General features: G+C 35.6%; 1 protein-coding gene across 1 annotated transcript in view; it reads left to right on the top strand.

Moving 5' to 3' along the window:
* Positions 1-21,342, top strand: part of LOC108677033 — a 107,222-nt gene extending 85,880 nt beyond the window's left edge. Inside the window, exons 7-18 of the mRNA XM_047881377.1 lie at positions 254-457; positions 1,798-1,949; positions 4,080-4,224; positions 6,556-6,686; positions 10,024-10,183; positions 12,563-12,671; positions 15,928-16,115; positions 16,811-17,158; positions 17,547-17,798; positions 18,507-18,806; positions 19,081-19,223; positions 19,502-21,342. Of these exons, the coding sequence (XP_047737333.1) occupies positions 254-457; positions 1,798-1,949; positions 4,080-4,224; positions 6,556-6,686; positions 10,024-10,183; positions 12,563-12,671; positions 15,928-16,115; positions 16,811-17,158; positions 17,547-17,798; positions 18,507-18,806; positions 19,081-19,223; positions 19,502-20,008 (2,639 nt within the window). The 3' untranslated portion in view covers positions 20,009-21,342. The remainder of the gene's footprint in view (positions 1-253; positions 458-1,797; positions 1,950-4,079; positions 4,225-6,555; positions 6,687-10,023; positions 10,184-12,562; positions 12,672-15,927; positions 16,116-16,810; positions 17,159-17,546; positions 17,799-18,506; positions 18,807-19,080; positions 19,224-19,501) is intronic.
* Positions 21,343-22,038: the final 696 nt, after the last annotated feature.

Below are 22,038 nucleotides of genomic sequence, written 5' to 3'. Positions count from 1 at the left end.
CAAAAGAAATTCATTGTATATTGGTAACAACGGAGACACTGGCCTCTTTCTTTAGAAATCTGGGCCTATACTTTCAAAAAAAGCTAAGAGATCGTAAGTTCACCAACCAATCATTAACTGCCTTTCAAGCAAAATCCATTAATCATAGAAAAGAAAATAGAGCGTAAGTACTTATACCTTCACTTAGCGAGTTTTAAAAGTATGGCCCCTTGTCTCTAAAAAGTAATTTTTAAACTCATATTTTAACTGTCAGGTCGGCCTCGCCCAACTGTGTCCTGGTGGCACGAAGATGTTGCACTGGACAGCGAAAGCGAACAACAGAGCGCAGAAGTGACAAGCAACACGCTTATCTTGCCACCTCTGCAGCGCTCCGACCTCTACAAGATCCTTACTTGCCAAGGATCTAATAACAATCTTACCATTCCTGAGGCCACCACCGTCACTCTTGATGTCATTTGTGAGTCTAATTAATTAATAATTCGCCAAGTGCCAATATAAGTTTATGCTCCCAGAAATGAGGGAGAATTGGTCTAAATGTCAACATTTATTGTTCTTGAATAAGTCAGCCTGAGCCAGTTTGGACCGACATGAGAGCGTATCAGGGCAATGACTGCTTTCTACTCGTGCTGTGGTAGAAAAGTGTCACAATCTGGACAATATGACCCTTTCATTTTTCTGAGTGTAATTGTGAAAGTTTATATTTTATATCATGACAATGCGCAGAAATCAATTTGAACTTGCCAACGAGAATTATTGGTTCCTACGATGTCCCATATGCATTTTGAACAGCCAAATGATAAACTATTTTTTGTAACTCAGTTTCATAGGTAAAATGTATACTGATAACTTGAATTGCTTGATTAGGGATTTGTGGAAATATCTTTCGCGAAGAGGTTACAACTGAAAAAATATCTCAATATCAACCTCATCCTTTCATGCTATATAGGGTGCTTTTTCAAACGCTAAATTTTGCATATACATCATATTCATAATTTTATTATTTAATCGTCTATTTGTCCCAAAAAATGTTATGAAGATAAAGCCGATTAGTAATTCGGTATGTTTAATTCAGTCTTTAAATCGTTTCACAATCCTGAAAATATTTCTATTTCGGTTCGAGTCAGAGGCAGACATTTAGCTCGGACTTAATTTTTTCCTGATATTACAAATACAAATTCAAGCAGTAGAAATATTAAACAAAATACATACATACATACATACATATACTACACTTGTACATATATGTATATATGTACAAGTGTAGGATGGTAAAGTTTGTACTTTAGGGCATGTTTGATTGAATACCTGAGAATTGATTTTATTGACAATAATTTTGTCTTCTTAGTTTAAAGATAGGTTGAATAATATTTTTCGATTTGCCAACGCCAACGAAAAATATTTTTCTGGGCCTATTGACCAAACTAATAAGAATATCATCAATAAAACTCATTTTCTGATCTTCGTCAAACCTGTTTAAAAGAAGAAATCCGCCATCCAATACAAACACATCGTCCTATGAAAAATCATACAATAAAATTGTATACAAACATATATTTTTCAATAAAATTTGATTAAAGACAAGAGAATTTATTGCATTGACAACATTTTATTAGTTTTTAGCGCATTTTCTCATTTATGAAAAAAATGCACTATTGTGCTCGCCATGTCCGTCCGTCCGTCCGTCCGTCTGTCCGTCCGTGACTTCACGTTTTAGTCGACGAAAAAATGCGCTCTCTGTCACTCACTGCAGTGAGTACTGAGTTATATTTTTTTCAATATATCGAACATTTTCGGCAGTCCCGCCGTACTCGGTGCAGCTGTCGGGGCTGGAAGAGCCGCTGGTGGAGGGCAGCCACTACGAGGTCTCCTGTGAAGCTCGGGGCTCCCGCCCCCCCGCCATCCTTACCTGGTGGAGGGGGGACGCGCAGATCCAGCCTGTCGACGACCAGGTTAGTATTGTCGATTTAATTAATTAAATTACCTAAAATTACAAATTTAAATTCGTAATTTGATTAATTTAAATTACGAATTTAAGTTAGTAATTTAATTAATTTAAATTACGAATTTAAGTTTGTAATTCAATTAACTTAAATTACGAATTATAAGTCGTAAACCTTCAAATTTATAATGTAAGGAAGAGAGCCTTGCTTGAAATTCGAGATCTGTAGATCTGGGCAATTCACGAGTTGACAGGTCTGCGTCTGCAACTCCTTCCCAGTGAAAATTTATTGACGCGTCAGCTTCTGATTTGGATTACCAGAAGCTGGGGCGACTCTAAATTTTGTTAGGGTTATTATTTATCAAGGTTGAAATATGGGAGTTTCTTGAACATCATTATACGGATTTCCAGCCCACCGACGACATGGTCTGTAAGTAATTTTTATAAGAAAGGAATTAAGTAATTATATTATAAATTTTATATATAATATATAATATATAGTATATTATATGTTATATAATATATGTCATATAATATGTATTATATATTTATATTATGTATTATGCAAAGAAGTATATTCCTTGACTTTTTCATAACTTATTTTTTGTGTATTTGCGCCGTAGGCTCATTTCTATCGGGCTGTCGTTGCCAACTTTAGTTTTATATCGCTTTACCAAATAAGATTTTCGATTGCTCGTGTTCTTATATGATTATTCGCGACCAGCCTAGCCTATTAATACATTAATTTTGTATTGATAAGCCCTTGAAATGATATAAATGTACAAAACTAGTCATTTCAGCACATTATTTATTACGCCCAGAGATATCTTGTGCAACCTCAAATTTTAATACAGCCCTTTTCCATCAAACTTAACTTCAAAACCAGTCAGTCATTTTAGAACCACAATTATGCCCCAATATATAAGTTCAACCGAACCAAATTACAAGAGTTTTCACCCTCATAGGCTTTCAAATTTCATTTCGTTTTAATTCTCAGCACGATCCGACCTTGTTGAAGTTTCCAAGATGGTGGGCCGTAATAATGTTATTTGATACTTGTTAAGAAATCAGTTGGCGAAGCCAATAAATTACAATCAATTTTTCCAGGATATATTGCCGCTTTCAATTCCCGAATTTGTTGCCTCAAAAGAGACTTGGTTGCTAACTCAAAACGATAGCTCGCCATCGGTAGCAAACATGTAGTAAAATGGCCTATGGTAAAGACATTTCTGACTGAGATTTACGAGTTTGCAATGAAGTTTACACCTCATTTCGATATTGCATCAAAATAATGAACGGATACATAAAAGAATTATTGACGCCACGGTAAAGACGGTACGAAATTTTATGCTAAGACATCATGGACTCACACTCTACTTCGAAGAGAAAGCACTGTCTTATGTTTTCATTAAGACCTGAATTAACTTGCGTCGAAAATTTGAACTTCACAAGTGGCGTAATTAAAGCAAATTAGATGGCGCCCAAAGTTTCTGATTGGCATCCTTGGTGCTCTAATCAAATACAAAGTCAGCGCACTTGAGGGGAAAGACATCGAACGGTAATTAAATGAGGGCTCGGTGTCTTGAATATTTACCGGGTAAAGAGTGATGGCCGTGTTAAGCAACTAGTGTTGTTGCTACAAAGAACTTCGATTGCTAGCGGTATTTCCTGATTTAATAAGAATAAGAATTTAGGAAGTATCAACTTAGCGATATGTGGTAAAACGTATTATTTAAAATAATACTGCTCAGGTCAACCTATATTTGAAAAATGTGAGTGATTTTTAGGGAAACACTGCTACTGGAAGAAATCCTCAGCAAAAACCTACAACAATAAGAATATTTATCGATTAAATAAATATAATGTTATGCTTTGAATGGGAAGCAGAAGTATAAGTATTATTACCTTTATAAACTCTTATCTGACAATAAATATTTCAAACGCACCCGGAATCACTTTTGAAGGATTGACGAAAAAAATATTGATCCTACAATTGGGCATATATAAATTTTTACTGAAATAAATTACTTTTTTAAATCTAATTTTGTAATATTAAGTCTGAAAATAAATATATATCCTAAAAAATTATAATATTTAAATTAATGTTTTAACCACGACCAAATTATTGTCTGTGCAACAGATCCTGGTTGAGAACAACGTGAGTCGCTCACGTCTGCGTCTGGAGGCTCGCGTAGAGGACCAAGGATCAAGTCTGACGTGTCGCGCTGAGAACCCGCAGATCCCCAACTCTGTCCTGCAGGATAAAGTCCCCCTCGAAATACACTGTGAGTTAACTCGGCAATCTTGTTCATGTTCTTTCATGTCATTATGTTATTTAATCATGTTTCATGTTATTATGTTTCGATAATCATTTTCATGTTATTTTTTTAGGTAATGAAATATGAGTAGGTAATGAAATATGAGTAGGTAATGAAATATGAGTAGGTAATGAAATATGAGGAGGTAATGAAATATGAGGAGGTAATGAAATATGAGGAGGTAATGAAATATGAGGAGGTAATGAAATATGAGGAGGTAATGAAATATGAGGAGGTAATGAAATATGAGGAGGTAATGAAATATGAGCCGGCAATGAAATATGAGGAGGTAATGAAATATGAGGAGGTAATGGAATATGAATAGGTTATGAAATATCATTCCAACCGTAATGACATTTCATGCGTATTATTTTTTTGTGAGAGTTCAGGGTATTGGATGATTCATAAATAATTATCAAAGAGAATTTCAATATGGTATTTTTAGTTTCATTTGTGATTTAGGTTAGAGATTTTTCAATTCTAACGATTTTAGGTTCCAAATTTATTATTCATCATGGTTTTAAGTTCAAGATTACAAAAGTTTTACTAGTAGCTATTGATTTCGCTTGCAGCAAATAGGAACTTCGTCAGTGAAAATTTATTACTTATTTTTAAAGTTAAAATCTTAAATTAAATAGCCGGAAAATTGATGCTCTTTCGATAACATTATTAAATATTATTGGATTATACAGGCTTGGTATATATAATTATAACTAACTCCATTGTTATTCAAAATATATCGCAAAAGTATTCCGCTTAAATAGAATAATTGCACGAATTTTGTCATACTACAGTACGCTCACTTAACCCTACTAAGAATTAAACGGTTTTGAGCATTTTTTATAGATCTTCTGCATCTCAAAATACATATATATTTTTGTGAAAATTGGAAACGACTTTGAGTCGCCTAGACTCCGAATTTTTCGCAAATTATTACATGAAAAGAAACTTTTCCACTGAGGATGCGCGTGTGATCTCCAATAAATGCCGAAGTGTAGTCATGAAAAGGCTTCTCCTTTTTCACAGAAAGATGGAACACTGGAAATACGAACACGTCGTATTGAACTGGGAGATAGGGTACATTTCGTTCTGAACTGGGAGATACGGTACACGCCGTATTGTGCTGGGAGATACGGTACACGGTGTATTGAACTTGGAGATACGGTACACGTCGTATTGAACTAGGAGATACGGTACACGTCGTATCGAACTGGGAGATATTTTACACGTCGTATTGAACTGGGAGATACGGTACTTGTAATCGTGAACTGAAAAATCGTGAAAAAACATTACACGTAGTATTGAACCGAGAAATGTGCTTCTCCATGTACCATCGATCTTTTTATTGAGAAGGAAATGCGACACTCTGGCTTATAGGTTTCATACGACAATAGCTTTGATCTTAGCGAGTCTTTGAAAGTCTGATGGCGATGATGCATGTGAAAGACGAAGTGATATCGCGCTGCCTAATGCGATAGACGTGTAGCGCTCTATCTTTTGGCGCCATGGGTAGCTCAGTGCCCTGTCGAAGTTCAATACTCATCTTTCTTACAGTGAGTAACTTGGGAATACACAGCATTGCAGTGAGCATTTATGTTTAGCAATGCGAATTCAGTTAAAAAGTTCACTGTAATGCAATAGTCTTGTAGTGAGGTGTCTTCGTGTTTCAGGGTTAGCTCGGAACATAGGAAAAAGGCTTGCAGCATAGAAAAGAGGCTTGGATCATAGTAAAAAGCTTGGAGCATAGAAAATGCTTGCTGTTTGGCAAAAATAGTCAGAATTTTTCGAAAACGGTAAAAGTTTGGAGGTTGTTACGGCTGAAGTGATCAAGATGCTAAGACAAGCTTGTTAGCTAATGAGGTTGCTGAAAACATTGCTAAATGTTAATGGCTTTAGCTTTTAATTAAATAGAATTTTTATGCAACATTTTCTATCTATCCGGAACACGAAGAACTGAGAAGCTCAGCATATGACAACAAGTTTTCCGTAGGTCTTCAGAATGCTCATAAAATACAGCATTTTTCTCTCGTTGCCGTCTCGTCTCTAACTGTTTACGTGCTTACTACGAATTCCCCATCTCATAAAATAAATGGGTCATATATTGTCCAAATTTCGACACATTCTTTAATCAACCACCGATTTTAACCACCAGCACTGAAATCCCGGTTTGCAGGCGAAACGAAGTCTGATGACCCATACAAGGGCAGAAATATATCGCTATTAGGACGAAGTAATATATTTCTTTGAGTGTAGAAAATTTTCGTGACCATATATATAATTGAATTATTCCCGCCACAGTCAGCCCACGCCTCCACCTGGCAGCGGGTGTCAGCCTGAACATGAACAACATCAGGGAAGGTGCTGACGCTTACTTCGAGTGCAGCATTAAGGCCAATCCTAAGGTCTTCAAGGTCCAATGGAGTCACAATGTGAGTATTAACCCTCTACCACCGCATGTCAGTCTCCAGGAACATAACTTTCAACTTAAATTATACGTAAACTATTGAGTGTAGCAACCTGAGGACGTTTGTACGCAAGAGAGAACATTTTAAAGTTGTCGTACGCTGCGGCAACCATCAGTGCAAGTCATTTTACGATCACCAGAACGTATCCTTTTTGGGAAGTATATAGGCTTTTGGAAGTATATAGGCTCATGTCAGGCGGTAGAGGGGCTAAATAATATGTTAACTAAAGCCCATTAATTATCAATCATGGCTGCACTCTTATGGAAAACAAAGAAGCGACGTTCGCTTGGAAGTTAAGCAGTAATAGAAGAGCGTGATTCTATGTTACGTACTTTGAGAATTAATTTCAGTAACATGATACAAATGTTTTAATGAATCTATAAATATTGCATTACAAACTTACAAACTAAGAATTTTTATATGCATCATGAAAATCAAAAGAGATAAATTGCAATGCTTCAAAATTAAGTTAAAGCAATCTATTCTTATTTTTTATTATTAGATACATTTTGGCCGCGTAAATATTGAAAATTGAGAAGAAAATTACTGTCGCTTAGAGGAACGCACGAGCTAGTTTTTCATTTATTATTCTTCACGAACAAGTTCTATTCTTCCTTGTTTATACATTCTACATCAATCTATGATGATTAAATTTGAATTTGTGTTTAAATTTTACAGCCTAAATTAGACGGCTTGGTCCCGACGCTTGTGTTTGCAGTGATCTAATTGAATAATTTTTCGTGTTATTCACTACGGTTTTCATGCAATTATGTATGTTAATGAGACTCAGGATCAGAGCTCTCGAGTAATTGTTCGTAACTCGTATTTAGTCTTCAATATTTTTTTTTCTCTACAGAATTGGACATTTTTCGAAATCAAAGGGTGGAAACGTTTAAGATTTATATTACTTAATTTTAAATTTCTATATGAATTTAGGCGTGAAAGTTAAAGCGTGTTATATTTCATGCGAAGGAAATAAGGTTTTGCTTACTATAGAGAATAAAATTAACACTTAAATAATAATAAATAAATAATTTATTTCCCACACTTTCGTACCGATTAAAAGCTGACCTATAAAAAAGTCGCTAATAATATAATATAATAATATAACAAAAATAATAGGTTAAGTAATATCATAAAAGTCGCTGGCCTATAATAAGAAGTCGCCAATAAATTCATTTACACCTGACATAGTTAGGTAATTCCTTGAAGTCAATATATTTAAGAGGCAGTAAAATATTCGTGTCATGAAGTTAAATAATGACTGCTGCTAGAAAACAATAATGATGCATAGAAGTAGAATAAAGTAATATTTACATACGAGTCTTTCATGATGGGATGACTCAGCATTTACATCGCGAGGTCGGAAAACTAGATCAGCGCAGAGGATTAAGCCATGATTAATAATTAAAAATAATTATTAGAAATTAGTAACTATAATAATGGTAAATTATACGCAATGTAAATTCACCATATCTTCATGAATTTATTTACCGTGTTCTGTTTGCTTCGGCTTCTAATGAACTTTAGCTTCTACTTCACCAAATATTAGTTTTTAGTAACAATGATTTTATATTTTAGCAAGCTAATAATGTCAATGATATAATCAGAAAATACATTAATGGGTCAATGGAGTGCTGATATAGTCTCGAATCTGATGGCGGCTCCTGAGTTCAATTTTAAATTGTGGACTTGAGAAGGAGAACAAGTTGCGTGGAGGGAGGCATGTGGCCGGGCTGTGGACTTGATAAGGAGAATAAGTTGCGTGGAGGGAGGCATGTGGCCGGGCTGTGGACTTGATAAGGGGAATAAGTTGCGTGGAGTGAGGCATGTGGCCGGGCTGTGGACTTGATAAGGAGAAAAAGTTGCGTGGAGTGAGGCATGTGGCCGGGCTGTGGACTTGATAAGGAGAAAAAGTTGCGTGGAGTGAGGCATGTGGCCGGGCTGTGGACTTGATAAGGAGAAAAAGTTGCGTGGAGTGAGGCATGTGGCCGGGCTGTGGACTTGATAAGGAGAAAAAGTTGCGTGGAGTGAGGCATGTGGCCGGGCTGTGGACTTGATAAGGAGAAAAAGTTGCGTGGAGTGAGGCATGTGGCCGGGCTGTGGACTTGATNAGTGGAGTGGAGGAGTTGTAGTGGAGTGGAGGAGTTGTAGTGGAGTGGTGGAGTTGTGGTGGAGTGGTGGAGTTGTGGTGGAGTGAATGTGTTGAATAAGAAAAATAGGAAAATAAAAAATATTAGTCAAATTATTAATATTTATTCGTCAAATTATAAATTAGATCCAAATATTTCGATATCCCATGACGTAACTCAACGAGGCTCGATGCAAGGTATCAATATCTTAACGTTCGCTATTATCATTTAACCTTCAGTAAATTCTAAGCGAAAATTAAAAAAAATCATAAAAATCCCTACATGTTTTCTATCCCTTATAAAATAATATAAAAAAATATATGAACTGCGATTACTTATAGTTGTGTAAAGCTGTAAGCTTCTTCTCACATAGACCTTCTAAGCAACGGTTTAATATAATAAACATGGGAACCAGTTAACATGTTACAAATTCCTCTTACTGAAGTGCACACAAAGCGCTGAGCTGCATAATGCCTAAAGCATTTCCCTAAAAATGCTAAGAGTGACCGTAGAATTTCATGAATAATGAGCATAACACATGAATATTTCAAAATGGATACGGGCGTCTTGTATACGGGACGAAGAGCTGCTGCTTCTTTTTAAATAATACTTGGACCAACTTACAATTTTTTTATCATCATTATTATAATGCACCACACTTAGCCATTAATTCACAGTTTTTTGTTGTGGCATGTAAACGGGCGTCTTACATACGGGATGAAGAGCTGCTGCTTCATCTTAAATAAAACTTAGGCCAGATTACAGTTTCTAAGCATCATTGTTATAATGCATAACACTTATAGCCATTAATTCAAAGTTCTTACGTTATGGCAGGGCATTGAGCTACACCACAACGTGTCAGCAGGCATCATCCTTAGCAACCAGTCCCTGGTGCTGCAGAAAGTTCTTAAATAAAACATACGCTAGCTTACAATTTCTAAGCATCATTGTTATAATGCATAACACTTATAGCCATTAATTCATATTGTTTACGTTATGGCAGGGCGTCGAGCTACACCACAACGTGTCAGCAGGCATCATCCTTAGCAACCAGTCCCTGGTGCTGCAGAAAGTTTTCAAATAAAACATACGCCTGCTTTCAATTTTTATCATCATTATTATAATGCATCACACCTAGCCAATAATTTACAGTTTTTACGTTATGACAGGGCGTCGAGCTACACCACAACGTGTCAGCAGGCATCATCCTTAGCAACCAGTCCCTTGTGCTGCAGAAAGTTAGCCGGTCCTCTAGTGGCGCCTACGTCTGTTCGGCCACCAACGCCCGGGGTGATGGTGTCTCTGAACCTCTGGAGCTCAACGTCAAATGTGAGATTATATTAATTTATTATATTATATTAATTTATTATATTATAATAATTTATTATATCTTTGCCTTTGTTTGCTGTCACGGGGGAATTTAGAATTTAGCTGCGTAGGAGAATGCCTGTCACGGAACAATGACGCTCAACGTTCAAAGCGAGGGTGTTGTGATTATTTGTCACGGCCATAAAAAGTAAATATTTTAATCCTGGCATTAATGTGCAGGGAACACCACACTACTGAAATAATTTAGCTTTGAAATAATAAGAAAATATTTAATTATCTCTGCATTGTTGCCTCAAATTAGTGAATTGTGATCGTTTAATGGAAAATGACGAACATGGTTGAGTGTTAATTGAGAATAATAGTTATTAGTGGGATGAATGCGCAAAACTTACCGAGCCTGAATTCAGCATTGAGGAAAATGTTAAAATTTTAAAAATATTCAGTTGAGCCGTGATACGATTTGCAAATATTTATTGTGTTAGCGAACACGGGTACTATGTATGGGATAGCATTCAGAGCGAAATGAATCATGAGCAAAATTATTAAAAGCTTACTTAAGTAGAACTCATCGACCGCTTAACCGTCGTTTCATAATAGATACTAGCATTTTTTTAATTAAAAATTCGCAATTCAAGCTTTTATGATTTCAACTCATTTTGTACTCGTAACATAACGGTTTAACCGCTGTCTGTCGTTTCAACATTCGCTTATAGTAGTTGATAATTGTTCGTACAAAATTAGCGCATATACGTATGCACTAATTACTATAGTAATCTAAACATGGCTCGAAAAACTTTATTTTATGTTAATTGCAGGAAAATTTCAGTTACTAACGCTCCTCCTCAATTCAAATCAAAGTTTATTGAAATAAAGATATTATAATGTCGGTTCCAATTCGCTGTAAAAGTTGCATCAGCGGCATGAACGGCCTTGCTGTGATCGATGGTCGGAAATGCCATTCGTCATTCTACGAACTTCCACCATCGGCCATTTATTTTGATAGCGCAGCTCGCAATTTTTCACCAAGAGCTTGAAGAATATTAGGTTCTTATTGAAGCTCGGGGGAAAGTGATATACCATCTTAAAATTAAAGCTTGCTGATGAAATCCAATATAATATCTAGAAAGTGATATCTTGCTTATATATGAATGCTAATATACTGTGATTAATTTCATACTTGAGTATGCAAGCGAATTTAATTCTTGAAATTAATAATTGCTTATAAAATCAAATTAAAAACTTGAAATTAATACTTGCCTATTAAAGCTGAGATATTTTTTCTAAATTATTGCTTGTGCGTCTAAAAGCATTGCATTTACGATAGCTTTCTTTCAGACTTTTATTTTCTATTGCATACAATTATTCATGACCTCTTGATGGAAAAAAAAAATTTTTCTAGGGTTAAAATGAATAAATAAATTATCTGTTCATGTTTTATCTCAATTATTCATAAAATAATAAATGTAGTTTCAATGGTTTGGAATGAGCTACAACCAACATCGAGTCGCTCCCCCCCCCAAAAAAAAAAGTTTTATTCGATCATCTAATTTTAGACTCTGATAAATATTATTATCAACATTTTTTTGCTTTACTTGGATTCATATCAGATAATTTTGAGCAATTTTTTTTCAAACATAATCGGAGAAAGTTAAGGGCTTGTAAATTCAACGATTAAATTATGAATTATATAACAAGTGCATGCTCAGTTTCAGTACTCATCTAGTTTTCAAAATCATGTTATCCGGATTTGACGATTTATTAAGTTGGCGTTCGAAATATTTTATACATATTCCAAATAAATATGAGTAAAGAATTCAGTGGTATTATTTTAAATAACAATATTTTCGTAACTTGTCCAGGTAGAATTGTATAACTAACGTTTGGTTTTTAATTACAAATATTAATGCTTAACACAAACTATTATATTTTGCTTAGTATTTTCGCTAAAATCCTGCTAATATTCTTTCGCACTTATATCATTAATCTGATTAAATCGCAAGTTCGCAAAGAATTTAGAAGCAAATCACTCGACAAGCGAATACAATATAATATATGAATATAATATAATATGATATGATATAATATAGTATATTATAATGTAATACAATATAATATAATACAAGGTTAAAATAAATAAAGAAATTATCTGTTACTGTTATATTTCGATTATTCATATAAAAATAATAAATGTAGTTTCAATGGTTTGAAAAAGCTATAAGCAACATTGAGTCGGCCCCAACATATTGACTCGGTCCCAAAAAAGTATTATTCGATCATCTAACTTTGGACTCTGATAAATATAATTATTAACATATTTCACGTATATGCAAATACTTACAACCTAATAGATAACATTGGTGTATTTATTTCTGTTAACAGTTGCCCCGGTGTGCCGAGATCTCCAGCAGGCCGTGTACGGAGGCGGTAAGAACGAACACCTGAACGTAAGCTGCGCTGTACATGCTCATCCACCACCTTCATCGTTCAGGTTAGAGACAAATATGTAGAATTTTGGATTTAGCATATAAAATTAGAATTTAGAATTTGGTATATATAATTTAACTCATTATATGATGGCTTAATTTGTTTAGATATCTTAAAGTATTACTAGTTAACTCGAGATAGAAAATGCATGTAATTGTTTAAAATATTTCAAAGAATATGATGTCGCGTAAGTTAAGAATAAAATATTGAATTCAAGCATTACGTAAATGAATAATTTGCATAAAGTTTCCGATATCTGTTTTCTGTTAATTCAAGTTAAAAATAAGCAATTAATTATTTTGAAAATTTGAATGAACAGTCATTATTCAGCGAAAGAAGGATTTTCCGATTTTCACCTTAATCTTGTAAGTGTGTGGTAAATACTTGAAAAAGTCATAAAGTATGCGATCGAGAATGAAAATACGGATGCAAATTTTCTGATTAAATTTCCATTTAATTAAACATTATTTCTTATCGAGACAATAAATCGTTAATATTTCACTAAATTTCATCATTTCAGTCAAATGTGAAACGGACGATGAATAATTCACAGGTGATTCAGACACCATCTGTTACATGGAATAAAGAAATGACAGCCGACATTTTACGGCTCGGCGCCCAGGGGATTTTACTGCCAATTTTTAATTTTCAATCAAGATATGTGTGTCTAAATTTGGACAGAGATCAAAACTGGTACGGAAAAAATCAAGACTGTAATTGAAGAAGCATCGGAGGAATTTGTGTAGTATATGAATTTTTTTATGCAAAGATTAGTAATATTAAATTTTTTAACTTTTTTTATGCACAGATTTTAGTAATCAGAATTTTGATTTCCTTAGTAAAAGGTTTAATATTGAAAGTTAATTATTATTATTATTTGAATTGATTTGGAAATTTATTTAAAAATTATCTAAACGCCATGCGGATGGATAGCTTTTATGCTCGCGTCATTAAAAATTTCACAAACAGGAAAGGTTTCTTTCACTCGATGCACTGGATAAACAGCGTTCGAATAATAACTTTAATTTCCATATAGAATATGTAGAAGTTTGAAAACCATCCATAGAATTGCAGCAAAATTGTAACTTTTGAATCTTTTGTAAACATCAAGATCCTTTCCCGATGTGATAGAATAAATAAATTGGTTTGGCATCTCTTTGCTCGAAGACTCTTAATTGATCGTAAATAAGAAAAGTGATATTAATTGCATTAATTTTGCGAATTGAGCTTTTTCTGTAATCGTCATTTGTACTCTGCACTGGACAAAACTCCAAAATACTGCTGCATTTAGAAACTTGAATATCAGTTAATATAATATACCAAGAAAATGTTATGAAATGGTTTATAAGGCTAAAGACATCATGTGCAGAAGTACACCATACCACGTTATATTAGCCAATAGTTCTTCATTGTGCGTACCAATTAATTAGGCCTAAATAAGGGTACAAAATAAGAAATTGATCAAAAATCAGTATTACGCTAAGTATTTTACTTATTTAACAACTCCGTGTCATTCTATCGAGTCATATTCTATTGAATGCTTAAATTTTTCCACTGTCATCGAAATAGAGGCTTTAGGATGCATCAGAAGTAGAGCATATAAAACCAATAACACCGAAAACCGATTAATTTTAGCCCGCTAAAAACTAAACATTCTAGTCTCTCATTCAATGGGGCGTGTAAAAACTGGCCAGAAGAGCTCAGGCGATAGAACGCGGTCTATTGACTCCACCAGTTTCATGGCCTAGCACAGCGTTTCTACCAGCTGTACAGTGTACAGCCTATAGTAAAGCGTTTCTACCAGCTGCCAGTGTACAGCCTATAGTACAGCGTTTCTACGAGCTGCACAGTATACAGCCTATATAGTACGGCATTTCCACCAGCTGCATGGACTAGCACAGAGTTTCTACCAGCTGCACAGTATGCTGACTATAGTACAGCATTTAAACCAGCTGCACAGAGAAAGCGTTTCTACCAGTTGCACAGTGTACAGCCTATAGTGCAGCATTTCTCCACCAGCTGCATGGCCTAGCACAGCGCTTCTACCAACTGCACAGTATACAGCCTATAGTACAGCGTTTCTACCAACTGCACAGTATACAGCCTATAGTACAGCGTTTCTACCATCTGCACAGTCTAGTACCTGTCTCTTATACACATCTAGATGTGTATAAGAGACAGGGCCAAGCCAGTCGCCGGACTTAAATCCGATTGAAAATTTGTGGCGGTATTTGAAGATTCAAATTAAGAAAAGGTCCCCAACAAACATTGAGAATCTTAAGGTGGTGTGCCAAGAAGAATGGTATAAAATACCAGTCAGCATCTGCAAATCATTAGTCGAGACGTATAGAAATAGACTGGTGTCTGTTGAGCTGAATAAAGGGTATTCAACCAAGTATTAAATTAAAATAATGCGGATTTATTGTTTTGTACGAATACTTTTTTCACCCCGAAAAGTGAACATGTTGCATTGTTTTTTGTTGCATTGAGATTTAATTTCTTTTGATAGTATTTTTGAATAATATGCGTCTCTATACATAATTTAAATCACTTTTCCTGTTAAGTTTGTGTACTTACATACATTAAAATACGATTTTTCAAGTGTACGAATATTTATTTCCCCCACACTGTATAATAAAACCAAATATCAATTAAGCACCGTTGTTTGATCGGTTAAGTAGGCGTTCAACCGTCAGTCTGAGAGATCCAAATTGAGAATAATAAGTATTAAAACAGAATATTAACTTTTAACTGTTTTTTTAGATGGGCATTCAACAGTTCGTCTGAAAAGAAAAATTGAGAACAATAAGTAATAAAACTGAATATTAACTGATTAAATTTTTTTCTTTCAGCAGCTCGCCTGAAAAGAACCAAATTGAGAATAAAAATTAATAAAACGGAATACTGACTCATTAACTTTTTTTTCTTCTAGATGGGCATTAAACAGTTCGTCTTAGAGGAACCAAATTGAGAATAATAAGTAATAAAACAGAATATTAACTCATTAACTATTTTTCCTTTAGATAGTCATTCAACAGTTCGTCTGAGAAGAAGCAAATTGAGAACAATATAAATCAGTACTCACTGCAGCACTGCAGTAAGTGACAGAGAGCGCATTTTCTCGTCGACGAGAACGTAAAGTCACTGACGGACAGACGGACGTAGCGAGCACAGTAGTGCATTTTTTCCATAAATGAGAAAATGCTCTAATAATAAGTAATAAAACTGAATATTAACTCATTAACTATTTTATCTTTTAGATGGGCATTCAACAGTTCGTCTGAAGTAAACGACATCGAGCACAAGCGGTATAGCGTGGTAGGGGAAGGTGTGAGTCAGGTCTGGTACACTCCTCGCTCCCACCTGGACTACGGTTCCCTGCTCTGCTGGGCCACCAATGATGTCGGTACACAACTCGAGCCTTGTGTCTTCCATATCATCCATGCGTGTGAGTATAATGATATCACTTCATCCATGCATGTGAGCATATCATACACTCTTGTGAGCATGATGATAACACTTCATCCATGTATGTGAGCATTATGATACTACATCATCCATGCATGTGAGTATAATGATAATACTTCACCCATGCCTATGAGCATGTCATCCACGCTTGTGAGCATAATGATAACACTTCATCCATACATATAAGCATAATGATACTACATCATGTACGCTTGTAAATATAATGATGCTACATCATGTATATCCGTGAGAATCATGATATCACTTTATACATGCCTGTGAAGATAATGACATTTAATTAATCATCCAAGCCTGAGAACACAATGTTTCCACATCATCTATGCCTGTGATCCCGATGATACTACATCATCTATGTTTATGGCCATAATGATACCACTTTATCCACGCTGTGAGCGCAATGATATCATATCACCCACGCCAATGAGCACTGAGATGATTTTTTCGTTCTTCTTCATTATTTTGGCCATTTTTTCTGGCATTTTTTGTTTGTTTGCACAATTTATTTCAGCATGCGACCTCAAAATTTTTTTCATTAAAACCAGTTTGCCTAACCCGGTATCAACGACGTGCATTCATCCAAATTTCCTACTCCCGTGTTGCTCATGCCTCCAACAAACAGGCACAGATTAAATACCACTTTGTCTTCATTTCCAGCGAGCCCAGAGCCTGTCCACAACTGCTCTGTGTCGGACGTGGGCAGATCCTCGGCCTCAGTGCGATGTCACGCAGGCTGGGACGGCGGCCTGCCACAAACCTTTACTCTATCAGTGAGTCAAGGCGAGCGTTCTGCCACCGCTGCCACCAACAGCAGTCGCAAGGGAGACCCAAGAGTTCTGGCGAACACTTCCAGTTCACCCAAGCCAGAGTTCGCGGTTACTGGCTTGGAGTCTGGAACGCAATACGTGCTTACCATCACAGCTGTCAACAGCAGGGGACAGAGCTTTCCTGTTAGCTTGGCAATCCAGACAGCGGAGGACAAGGCCATGAAGCACACCAGTCCAGGTGGAGATTGAATTAAATTATAATTATATTGTTCATGAGAGAAGGCCGTGTTATTGCTGTTCGCATTTATATCGATCATTGAACATGGCAGTTCTGGTAAACATGATATATGTATATTTAACTAGCAAGATTTACGGTCCAAATCCAAAATCCAAAAGAAAAAATAATCAAAAATTATATTTATGAATTGAAATTTGATTGATAACAATGAACGTTATTTAACACTGATATCTAAACTTTGTAGCTTTAAGATTGACGCCTCAAATAACATATATAAATTGATGCTTACAAGACTATGGAAAACATCCAGAATGCAGTTAAATAAGAAAATATCAATTATCATTCATTGATAATTAAAATTTTAATATTATCCATAATTTTTTTGCAGTGATAGGAACGATGATGCCGTTCCCTCCGATCCTGGCTGTGGTGCTGGGGGTCACGGTATCCTTATTATTTATGTGCATCATCCTGGTTGTCGTGGTGCGATCCCGACGATCAGTCGGCAGGAATGAAGTAAAAATGACAGTTTATCCTATCGGTAAAGAGGCTGAGTCTCCAACACTCCATGCTATTGAAAATAAGGTAATAACTGAATTCGATTCCACTGCGGAAAGAAGCCCGGATTTGATTCCCGACGGTGAGTTTATCTGGAATTTGGGTTGAAATTCGTGCTGAAATTCATGTTGCTGCGATGCCGGTTTAATTATACGAGGCTCAGGATGAATATTCTGTCTCGATATATTTTGGCCCGTAACTGGCAAAAATAATTGTGATATATTTTTGTAAGATTTACACTGTTTGTTTGCTCTGTTTGTGTTGAATGATTTTCGTTGGATTTTGAAATGAAATCGTTTATCTGAGCTTATAGAATTACTTGAGGAGCCTGTTAAGACTTGAAGGCTTGACTAAAATATTTTACTGGTTGTATAACCAAAATAAAACAAATAGTTGCAAAAGAATTCTGATTTGAAATGTTGAAGAAAAAGTTGCTCTATCAGTAGCATATGATAAAAATTGGCATAACTTTTGAGGCACATCTGTTCACGATTTTAGCGTTTTAATTACCAAAAGCTTAAAAATACACTCATGATTATTAATTCAGCATTTTCTTCCGACGGCTTTCTTTAGAAAACTGTGTAGGGCATTTTTCCAGTTTTGGAATTTGATGGCAAATCTTTCGAATAACGGAACAAATGTTTTTGTTATTTCCAAGCGCAAACGTTCAATTCACTTCCTCTATCCGCTGATGGTCCTAATGGAACAATGGAAATATGAAGAAATATTGAAAATGTCTCCCTACGATTCCTCTGTTTGATGTTCCATGCGTGCATTTTTCGATTTTCAGACCGTCCCGGAAGAGGAGCGAAAGTTCAGTGCTACGCTGGCCACGATATCAAGTCTTCAGCAATGACAGCCTCGACAGCCAGCACGGTATCTAGCAGCACTCGCAGACGTCGTGGTAGTTCAGATAGCAATTCCAGCACCGGGGAAATAGCCGCGGACGCTCATTTAAATTCGCTGCTTCAAGTGAAGCAATCGCATAACATCGACGTTTCTTACGAGATGGACCGCGTGGCGTATGATGACGACGCAACTAAAGTACTATTGCATGGAGAGTATCGTCAACACAATTCTATTGATCCTGGTGAGTGTTTCTGAGGAAGTATTGATTTATATAGTTGTAGAGGCAACTACTTCGGATAAATTAAAATAAATGTTATATATGTTAAATGTATTTATTACTTTAATTATACTATGCCATAAATTGGAATAGTAATAAAGAAAAATTTTACAAATTGACAAATATAAAATGGAATATTCATATTTTTCAAGATAATCTAAGCTTTATATTTATTGCGTAAAAATAGTGATAATTGATACACTTTTTACATTAACATCATGGTGACTTGATCCGCTAGATACGACAATCTTCGATACTGCAGATCGTCCTGCCTATCACTGTAATTCATTCGACGTCAAGAAACCGTTCCCGCAAAATTCTTCATCGAAGTTATTGGAAGACGACGTGACGCCGTTGGGGCTGACCGAGCCAAAGAAACAGGTAAACTCTTTCAATCAAAACGTCCCAAATATCAATAGGAATCCATGATACAATCAATTCTGAATAGAATTCTGATCAGTGAATGTTTGATCCATGAATTTCATTTAAGTTTTAGAGTACATTCATCTGGATGAATTTGTTTTTTCCATGTCTTCTACGCGTTGACTTTCATTTTCAATTTCTGTGCAGCTGATTTGAATGATTTAAAACGTGAAACATAAGAAATTTCTGGTTCAAAACCAAATAATTAAAATAATATTTGCAATTGTTCTTCTTAGTTGCTGGGTAGTGGAGAACCCATTGGCCTAACTTCAGACCCGCGCAGCAAGCAGCTGCAGAATCAATCATCACGGCCGCCGTACTCCATTTCTCCGACGCCTTCGTCTAATATATTCCCACACCCAAGAAGCTCGTTGGTGGCATCCACTCCCGAGACCAAATTGTCTTCAGATCCGACCGGGTCCCTGCAACAACGGTCCCAACATCCTCATTTCCCGGCTCCGGGATGCATACCTCTCTACAGGTCATCCCACAACAATACCCAATCCATGTCACCACCTCCGATTCCCACTGTTACAACTCCCCCTACTCCATCTTCATCTATTTACCATAGTTTGCCGCGTGGCAATCGCTATACGGGACGGAATGGCCCTAGGAATCTGGAAACTACCCCGTATCCATCCAATTCGAGTGCTTTTTCCACCATAGTACGGACGAAATCACCCAACTTGGGCACTATCTCCACTCGAGGCTCGGACGCATGCAACAGGGAGAGTTCTGTTTAGTATATACGCCGCGTATGATGGAAGACTCAGAACTGTATTGAGTCTCTAGCTAGGAAGGAACTTGCATGACCGAAAAAATTCTGTTGCACACTCTCATCAGTGGCAGTTTTTTTCGGATCACGCATCAAGTACCGGTCTTTGCGCTCAGTTTTGTCCACCAAATGTTTTTTTTGTCCACGTCTCTTCATAAAGCGCGACAGGATGAGCTTCGTTTTAACCAATCAGTCGATGCTGTTTGCTGAGTGTTATTATAACAGCTAAATTAAATAACTTACCTCAAATTATAAAACTGCCAATTTCAAAGTAAGATGTTAATCGAGCATGAGATAAACTGTAGAACACAAGGGAAGAAGAAAATTGTTGAATATCCATATCAAGATTGAATTATCATCAGTTCTGCTCAAATTAAATTACGTACATAAGCACATATCTAGTACGAGCTTACATATCATTAATCACTGAAATAACTAACTTGTAATAATGAGATCATATTGCAAATCGCTTCTGAAAATCTTTAATCACTCGAATGGTGCTGTAATATTGATTTTATGAGGAATAGTTCACCCTTTTATGTCACTTTCAAAATAAAAATAAAAGAATCCTAGGGTATATTTACAAAATTTTACAACCATCCTCTACTATACAGCATATATTTAACATTTACCACAGTTTAAAACAATTGATCACAGGTCATGTAATTTAAATTTTTCCTATCATATAAAACAGCAAAAATATACTTTAACATTTGGCTCCGTAACATTACATTTGTGACTTAGGCGTATTGGAAAATTGTCGTGAAATTGTGATGGGTTAATTATAATTCTCATAATTACTTATAAGTTTCTTCTTATATTTAGAAAATTGGAGAAAATGTGTTATAGCGGGTATTGTTAAAATAATATATTTTTAATGTAAATCGCGATTCGAGCTAGACTCAGTTTACAACTATTTTTTATAACCTTACATAATAACATTCACGAAGGCACGATATCATATTAAGATATGAAAATATCACATTTTTTGTAAGATTTGTATAACAAAATGCAATGGTTTTAACTTAAGTCCAGAGCTTAAGTAGATTTTTTTCGTATTGTACAAGTTTCAAGTAATCTTGAAACGAATCTTGAGTCGTTATCTTGAATCTTGAGTCTTTGTATATAAGTGTGAATATTATTTTTATGGGAACTATTTTACGTCTATGATTCTTAGGAGGTTTGTAAATAATTATAAAAAAATATATATGGATAGATATGTTTTAAACCCCCAACGTATCGCATAAGGTGAATTGGTTGAAGTGTGAATGAATGTTTTTATCGGCAATAAAGATATAACGCGATTTTGTCTCATTTGAAAAACCTTGCTATTTGGTAAATATTTTGTGGCTTGCAGTAATAAATATTTCGCAATAAATTTACGTCTGAATGATATGTCAGAAAATGCCAGTTAAAAATGCCAGGTGTATATCAACGCTCCATACAAAAAAGTTATATAAATAATAATATACCAGCATATTGATGGCAATGAAATTAACGTGGAATCGCGTCGTACAATAAAAAACAAGGAGCTTTGGCAAGACGGCCATATTCGAAAAAAATTTTGACGCCTGTAAAACTGAATTTAAAAATTTTTCTGAAAATATGTTGCAGGCAGGGTGATGGTAACGAGCCTCAAAATGAAATCGCGTCACCCAATAAAAAATATTTACAACAAATTTTCTCGCAGAATGGCCGCGTCTACCAAGAAAAAATATGTGCCTAGCAACATGTTGTTCCATGAACTTTACGAGCAACACGTATCTTGTTAGGTATAGCCTCGTGCATCTATTGTAGCCCAGTCCTAATTCAGCCTCGCTTAGGACATTAATCTTGACAATGAGGTCGTAAAGTGGAGGAACGTTCCAGGTGAAGATATACGATGGGTCCCAGGTTCATGTTAGTAAATCTTAAGGCTAATCAAGGTTACAGATTTGTGCACAATGTGTACGAAGACTCGGTCTCATTAGCCTTTATTTTTTGCTAATATAAATCAGC

The sequence above is a fragment of the Hyalella azteca genome, unplaced genomic scaffold, assembly GCF_000764305.2.
Source record: "Hyalella azteca isolate HAZT.00-mixed unplaced genomic scaffold, Hazt_2.0.2 contig7741, whole genome shotgun sequence".
NCBI classification, from domain to species: Eukaryota; Metazoa; Arthropoda; class Malacostraca; order Amphipoda; family Hyalellidae; genus Hyalella; species Hyalella azteca.
This window is presented reverse-complemented; position numbering and strand designations above follow the sequence as displayed.